Genomic DNA, 8080 nt, shown 5'->3' with positions numbered 1-8080 from the left:
TACACAAATTAAATGGCACGTGTACAGATGATCGAAAGCAGCTTGCCATTCCGGCTAGATTAAAGAACAATATGACATCACTGAAACCAAGTTTGTAAGTCTAATAAAAATTAATAGCGAGCAACACACATACCACATGTACTGTATGTATGTGTCGCTCACTATTATTTCTTATTAGATTTACAAACTTAGTTTCAGTGATGCCATTTTGTTCTTTCACTTGGCCGGAATAGCGAGCTGCTTTCGATCTGTACACGTAAGCCGTTTAATTTGTATATTACACAAGTGTTTCCGCGAACTGAGAGTTTCTAGGTTAGAAAGGATCAAAAATGCAGAATCACTCCAGCATCCCCTTAAGTCTCTCGTAATTGCACGATTCCAGTAATCGAGTCGGAGAACGCCACTTCCGCGCTGTACATGCTGCCTGCCTACATCCGAACGACTTCGATGGTAGCCTGTATTATCGTGATGATTCTGGGAATAGCTGGCAATCTGATGGTAATTTTCACTTGTATTTCGTTGATGTCAGGTGCAGTCGCACGGTCAGTAGAGGAAAGTCCCCGATGACGCGATAGACTTCTAATATGGGATAGTCCCAGTGAGAAATGATTCGTCGATCGATGTCGAAACGATGTCGAATCGACGTCAATTTGCCGGTATCGATGTCGATTCGACATCGTTTTGACATCGATCGGCGAATCATTTCTCACTGGGGTGGGCTTTCAACATCCAAATTCAATCGCAAATCTCTTTTGCAACGTTTGCACGCTCCAACAATGAATTTTCCACATAACGCATTTCACTCCAAGGGCAATAAATTCACGGTAGAACCCACAGATATGCCTGTTAGTTTAGCAGAAACCCGGCCATCTCATATTAGGAGCTCGCCTCATAATAGGGCGGCTTTCCTCTATAATCTGATCGCCCTTTTTATTTGCATCCGTACATTATCGATATCCATTTATCAATTTAACGAATCTTCGGAGCCGGCTGCTGTAAATCCCCCGCGTAACATTCTCAGGTGCCGCTAGTCGTGCTGCGGGGTAAGGACATGAGGAACAGCACGAACATCTTTCTGGTGAATCTGAGCGTCGCCGACCTCTGCGTGCTTGTGATCTGTACGCCGACCGTGTTAATCGAAGTCAATTCGGGACCGCAAGTCTGGCCGCTCGGCGAGCACATGTGTAAGTCCGAACCGATTGTGCGGAAAAGCACGACGCACTTTGGCGCACCTACCCCTCTCATCTCAGCCGCGTGCACGGCCACTTGACACGCGGGCATCGATGATCCGTCGGCTAAACCCAAAAATACCGTACGTCACATATTTTCTCAACGGGCGCGCACGCTGATAGACGCGTCGTCCCTTTTCCCTCTCGCGAATCTGCGCGCGGTTCGTCAACCAATACGCGTATCGCTATTGCGTCACGGAGGCTCGGATACATGGACCAACTCTCGCCTCGAGCCCGCCGGAATTTCAGATCGTACGAACGTCAATATCGCATCGACAGACCGCTCTTCTTTCTCTAAAGTATTAGTAAAAGAAAAAAAGCCGAAAAAACTTTGTCAGAAATCTTTCAGGGCGAAACTTACAATTGACGCAACTGTTTTATTATCTTTCGGCAATTTTTTTATTCTTCGAGTTATTATGCAGCGTAACGTGAAGGAATTTATACAAATTTCATCTAGTTTGTCAGATATTGGCCATGATGAAATACAATATATCCGAATGGTAGGCACACACTAATATAATAAATTCATAACTCGTGCGTTAATTACTCGGACGATTAATATTGATATGTTCATACATTGTCGCAATTAAAAGCCGTAATTAATTTCTAGCTACAGCAGCGTAGACATTTTGACGCTAGCGTTTCACGATCCTACAGGAATGAAACTTTACCTCAAGTTCGAGTTACGACACGAACGACGTGCACGTCGTTGAAGTAGAAAATATGCATTTTTTTTAGATCCAACAATTTAAACCTCGATATCATTGAGCGCTATTCGAAAGATAAACTACCGATGATTTGCGTTAGTTTGTCTCACATTGCCATGGGACGATGGACGCGAGCTTTTATCTAAAGTGCACAGCGATGTCGCTGCATCGCGAAAGCACCGCTGAATTTTCGAAATTCACAGAAAATGATCCCGTTTCGCCGTTATTGGTTGAAAAGGCAAAAAAATGCGCGTCTTTTTCCCTCACGTGCGTCATAAGTTGCAGATCTATCAGCTTGCTCGCAGATTAAATTGCAAATACGCGATTAAATTGCAAACTCGGCGGATCGATATTAAATCTAACTTTTTAAAAATTCTATTTCTCTCAGCTGATCACGTCATTCGATTGAGAAAGTATCATACGATTTTTTTGTTACGCAAAACAATGTTCTGGAGTATTGCCGCTACGGTGGTCGTTTTGAATTCTATATTTTTTGTAAACTGTTTTTTTTTATTAATATTTACCTAAATTTATTTTCGTGTTGACCCATCAATTTTTTTCATTTGTTCTATACTCATAACAATTTGATTTTGTTTGAATTGTGATGAAGGTTATCCGTTATCAATTTTTAGACGTATATAATAAGTTACATTAAAGTAAACGAGCTAAATCCAGCCACAATTTCGATATATTTATTCTCAACTTGTTTCTCTCCGTTTATTTTTTGTTCCTGAAAGCAGTTTTTACGAACTGTTTTCGAAACCATTAATCGTATTGTTACGCGGAACTTCATAGAGAATAGCCAATTTGACCAGTTTAATGCTGGCGATCAAATTATTTTCGAAAAATCAATGTTGCCTATACGTGAAACGAAATTGGCCTACTTTTATGGCATTAGTTTCTCGGTGATCTATATTGTGGGAACGTAGGGGAGGGCGAGGGAGATAAAAAGGGGGAGATTCAGAAGTCGTTTTGAGCATCACATGCGTACTACGGCTATCCAAACTTTCGCGAGCTTAATATGAAGACGCAAAAATATCGTTGAAAGGAAAATGGTAAAAATAGTTTTGGTTCTTCGCGCATCTTCACCGCGCGGAGGTAATCGCGAACAAACGTGGCATATCATGTCTGCGTATCATTGAAAGTCGTAATTGCAACACGTATTAAAATCCACTGCGTGGTTCTTGCTACTAATTAAACTCATCCTTTACAACGTGAAAATTACGCTTAAAGCTGGTATCGCATCCTGTTACGTTAATTAAACCAGCGACAAGGTTTTTTAGCGATTAAGATTATTGCGAAGAATATCACACGAAAAAATTAAGTATTTTCTTTAACAAGTTTCGGATTTTACGCAATTTCATATTTATTTTACGGTACATTCGTGTAAAATTATTTGGCGTTGCTTTACGTCATTTTAAAGTTCATGTATTTGTAGTAAGCGAAATTATTATTTAACTAATTGGGACACAATCGAAAAGATGTTTCGGTTACAGCACGATTTCAATTTTTAATTTTTTTCCAATTAAAAATTATAACGAGAATATGTCTTTTTGTTCGTAGAAAGCGTCGTTGAATTTTTTCCAATTACATGCATCTTGTTTCTTTTGAAGTTGTTGATACAAAGATGATAGTAGTAAATTATGGCCAATTAATGAAAACACGCGACGTTAGAAGAAATCGACAAAATTTTTGAAGTATTTTCTATATCATTTTACAATTTTCCAATTGTATATGAAAGCTTTTTCCACGTGTTAAATATATGGAGTTCGCCTTTCGATTAGCCTTTTAGACAGCAGGTACTTTACCGTATCGCATAATTAGTTGTACTAATTACTGGACAACAATCGTTTATCGTCAATTTTCACCTATCTATGGTAGACTTAAAGTCAAAGAATTTACGAAATTTAAAAGTCAAATTTTGCGAAACAGTTAAATTCACAGTTAATGAAGTTTGGTTTATCCTGCGGGAATCTCATTCTTATTTCTTTCACAGAAAATGCGTTCTTAACGTTTTGTTGTTAACTGCCAACTGCAATGGTTAAGGCGAGTTCTATGGATCTAATGGAACAAATGTTAGAAAAAGCATATTATTCTTTTTTATTAGATTTCAAACGTACAATAGAATATTTGTTTTATACGAATAATTTCTTTGGATAATTTTTTAATGCAATAAACTACATGTAATTTAAAAAATTTAATACTTTTCCAGAGAATTGAAAACCATTTTTTCATAATTCGTTTTTTTCTTTATGTATAAATAGAATTTTAAAGGCAATCGCTTAATTAAATAAAACACGTAACGTTATTAACGTTAAAACATTATTTATTGCGTCTCAATTGAACTAACCACAAAAGTTACGTATTACATATTTATTTGTGGCTGGAGAGAGCAAGTATCCGAAGTAACAATGGAGAGATTAAAAGCCGCACCGGTTGTTGCTTTACGAGTAAACAATATTATTGCAAATCCACGAGCGAACGTACGAAAGCGACGTAAAGTAGTCTGTAGACGGTGTGCAATTCATTCGCGTTGCATAAATCGCATTTGCATTAGTTACATTGTCAAGAAAATTTCGTATCTTCTTAGAAGGATAACAGAACTCACATCTAAGTCAATGAAGAGTAAAGTCGATGAAAGTTAAGCTTTCCACTTAGCCAGAGATTAACGCTCTTAAAGATATTATTCCTTAAAAAAAATTTCTTGGACAAGTTATATTATAGACTAATAAATATTCTCTATCGCCCATTTTATTTAAGTAGCTTGTTTCTTACGCTTCCGCCGTCGTCATTGAAACTGCCATTTCTCTTTGTTCGTTCACGATATTGATACGAGGATAGCAATTCGGTTTTACGGTCTTCTTTGGATTCAACATCACTCTTTTTTATGCCGTAGCTATTAAGAACGTGTTAAGGAGCAGTTCGTTCTTTTCTTTTATTATCTCCAGCAAGTTGGACAATCGTCGAAAGTGAAGTGGAGAGAGAGAAAATTAAAATCACCTCACTTTATAAAAATAACAAACGATTACACAGTCAAATTGGACTTTTATACGTTCGGCATAAAAGAGGGTTTAAAGCACGAATATAAATTAATTATCGACCCAATCGTTTGCAAAATTGACAATAATGTCCAACCGCTGCCGCCACTTATCTGCACGTGAGTGACACGTTTAACATCCACGCGTCAAATAATCTCCATTCGATCCGCGCTACCAACGGGCGCACCTCGAGATGTGCTCGTAAACCGTTGGTACCATATGGCGTTGTTGGGGTGAGAGATTCTTCCGGCTTACAATTCCTTACGAGCGACTGCCTGTATATCTCGATTCCCCTGTCTCTTTCGCTCGCGCGAAAGCAAATGCAAGAGAGGGCGAGACGCGGATGCGACGAGAGGATCGAGGTTGAATCAACCGGCGAGTAGCGAGAACGTCGTGAGGGGTCTCTATATGAGATGCGTTTACCGTGGAGGGTCGCGCGAAGGTGGTCCAGATGGGGTGTGGCGTAAAGAGGGGGTAGCATTTAGGCGCGTCTGGCTTTTATGAGGCGCATACGGCGACGCGCGTCTTAAGTCGATGTCCTCTCCTCCTCCTCCTCCACCTCCTCCACCTCCTCCACCTCCTCCTCTTCTTTCCTTGACACCGGCATACCTCTCGCCCCGACATTCCTTCGAAACACTGCCCGCTCTCACGGTCGAGGCCGCGTAGCGTTTATTGCGACGTGAAACGCCTCGCGACGGTATGATCAGAACGGGTATTTCACTTAGAAAGTGAAAAGTTTCTTTGCACGGCGCTAAATCAGTCTGGCTCGCGCACGTCGCGATTACGCCCGTGGAATTCTAAATTAAATTCTTGGACTCTTCTTCTAGGCCCGGTAGTTCTGTTCGAAATCGTCGATTCTCTATTGCAAGTCTGTTACAAAGTCCGGTGGCTGCTTTTGATGATTTGCTGGAGCAGCAGTTTGCGTTTCTTTTGGTAGCGTACACGCGTTGTGTTATAAATTTCACACGCGGTTGCGATTTATCGCATAAGCTAAGTATCCGCGGTATATGCGAAATACATGAAAAACGCGTTCCAGAGATACTTTCGCGTACAGTTTTGGTCTTTTTGATATTTGATTGGTAAAATTAACTTCTGACTGATCTGTGTAACGCCAGTTATCTATGGCTGATTTGTGCAATTGCTTGAAACCGATTTCTTTGAAGTAGCGGAAGAGGCCGAGGCTAATTGTCACAACAGTTGGTCTGAAGTGTTTAAATAACGAAGACGTTGCGTGACGTGTGATATTTTCCTTCATTCTTTGTCTGGACGAGGAAACTAATGAACAATGCGCAAGTGTAAATTAACAAACTGCGCAGACTAATAATTCTATTCGTTATTGAAAGGAATACGTAACGAATCCAAAACTTTCTGTTGTCTTATTTTGTTTTTCAAAGCATGTCAAATGGAAAAGAGCCCGTGGAAGTACGATATAAACAATTTTTCTATAGTGAAACGAAATGTCACTGCTGAGCCGCATCTATTGGATTTTGCCTGTCGGCGCAAAACTTTTGCGAAACACGAAACATTGACATGTTATCGCTATACAATCGAGAAATAGGTTTAGAATCATATACCTTGTATTAACACTTGATATTTCTCGCCAAATCTCGTTCCGAATCTCGTCAAAAGCTCTTCTGGAACTGCGTGAAATGTGTACACTTCTTAGTAAAAAATTAAATTGCAAATAGACACTGCCTTTTCGCGTATGAGTTAAATGGAATAACAATGGAAAACAAATTAAAACAAGTTGAAGATAAAAATTCTAAGCATTAATGTGATTTGCAATCGCGTACTGAAAGTTATTAGAAAAATTTGCGACTACATAAACTTTGTCATACTTTTTTAATGTACAACTTTCCTACGCACAATCGCCTTCCATCTGTTGAAAAAATACAGGCTAGAGTATAGTATTTTTGTATAGATTATACATGTGCATATTAATGTGTACATTACTGAAAAGTGTTTTGTTTATCACACATCTAACACTTTTAAAACATGAAATAACTTACTAATTTACGTATCACATATATCACGGTATTCTTTTCAGGATAGAAAAAAACAATTAAAATATAACGTAGAGACTCAAAGTATTGATAGAAAAAGTACATGATTAAAGTAATAACCTTCATCTTTATTTAACTTTTTTAATTAAACTGAGCTTCGAGTTTGCTAAAAGGAGCTAAATATGGAAACGGGAAAAATACATTTCTCTCTGTTTCTTCTTTTCTTTTTTCTTCGTTGTGATCAACTACGTGTTCGCGTTTTATATAATTTACTGTCACTGAACAATGACCAGCGACATGTGAACCGCTATAATTCTTTATAAGCTGTTGAATGTGCGGCCATGAATACGAAAGCGACAAAATATAATGGACAAAAAATTAATGGTTTTGCTTTACATAATTGATATTTGACAGAGCCGTGATTAATTAATTTTTTTTTCTGCAGTAAACGATGAAATATAATTAGTTAATATTTATATCAGAATTAATTAAAATTGAGATTGACTCCTTGATTTTGAGTAACACCCCAGGAAGAAACGTGAAGTCGAATCGACGTATAATAGATGTCTATTCGATATGTCTAAAGTAGATCGAATTTCGCATCTAAATAGATGTCGATTTGACTCTTTTAGACGCGTCTAATAGACGTCTTATAGACACGTCTACAAAACGTCTTGTGTAAACGGACAGGCTCCTGCTTACTGGATAGGGAATCACCACGCAGTTAGAAGTGACGCGGAGATATAAGATATGATTTTTATTAAGATACTATTAACGTTAATAATAAAATAAATAAAATTTAGAAACTGAAGACAAAATAAACATCTGCCTGTTTTTTGGCTGAAGAAATCTAACATTAATTATGTTCTCTGACGGCATCAGCCAATTCCAATTTTGTGAACGTCTTGATTATATAATAAACTATTAAGTAAGACTCCTATCTAAAACTATGGTAAACAACATATGAGGACACGCCAATGTGGGTCACAAGGCAAGATGTAGGTAGCCCAACTTGTAAATCTTATATTTTTCTGAAAGTCGTGAATCTATATACCGTTTCTTTCCACATTGGTTCTACGCGTCGATTTCTTTTTCGGACATAA

General features: G+C 38.3%; 1 protein-coding gene across 1 annotated transcript in view; it reads left to right on the top strand.

The window, feature by feature from the left end:
- LOC105560020 (growth hormone secretagogue receptor type 1) overlaps nucleotides 1-8080 on the top strand; it is a 56017-nt gene that overhangs the window by 5715 nt on the left and 42222 nt on the right. Inside the window, exons 3-4 of the mRNA XM_012008745.1 lie at nucleotides 383-498; nucleotides 1022-1184. Of these exons, the coding sequence (XP_011864135.1) occupies nucleotides 383-498; nucleotides 1022-1184 (279 nt within the window). The remainder of the gene's footprint in view (nucleotides 1-382; nucleotides 499-1021; nucleotides 1185-8080) is intronic.

Source organism: Vollenhovia emeryi, unplaced genomic scaffold (assembly GCF_000949405.1).
Source record: "Vollenhovia emeryi isolate VEMERY1.0 unplaced genomic scaffold, V.emery_V1.0 DF939245.1, whole genome shotgun sequence".
NCBI lineage: Eukaryota > Metazoa > Arthropoda > Insecta > Hymenoptera > Formicidae > Vollenhovia > Vollenhovia emeryi.
This window is presented reverse-complemented; position numbering and strand designations above follow the sequence as displayed.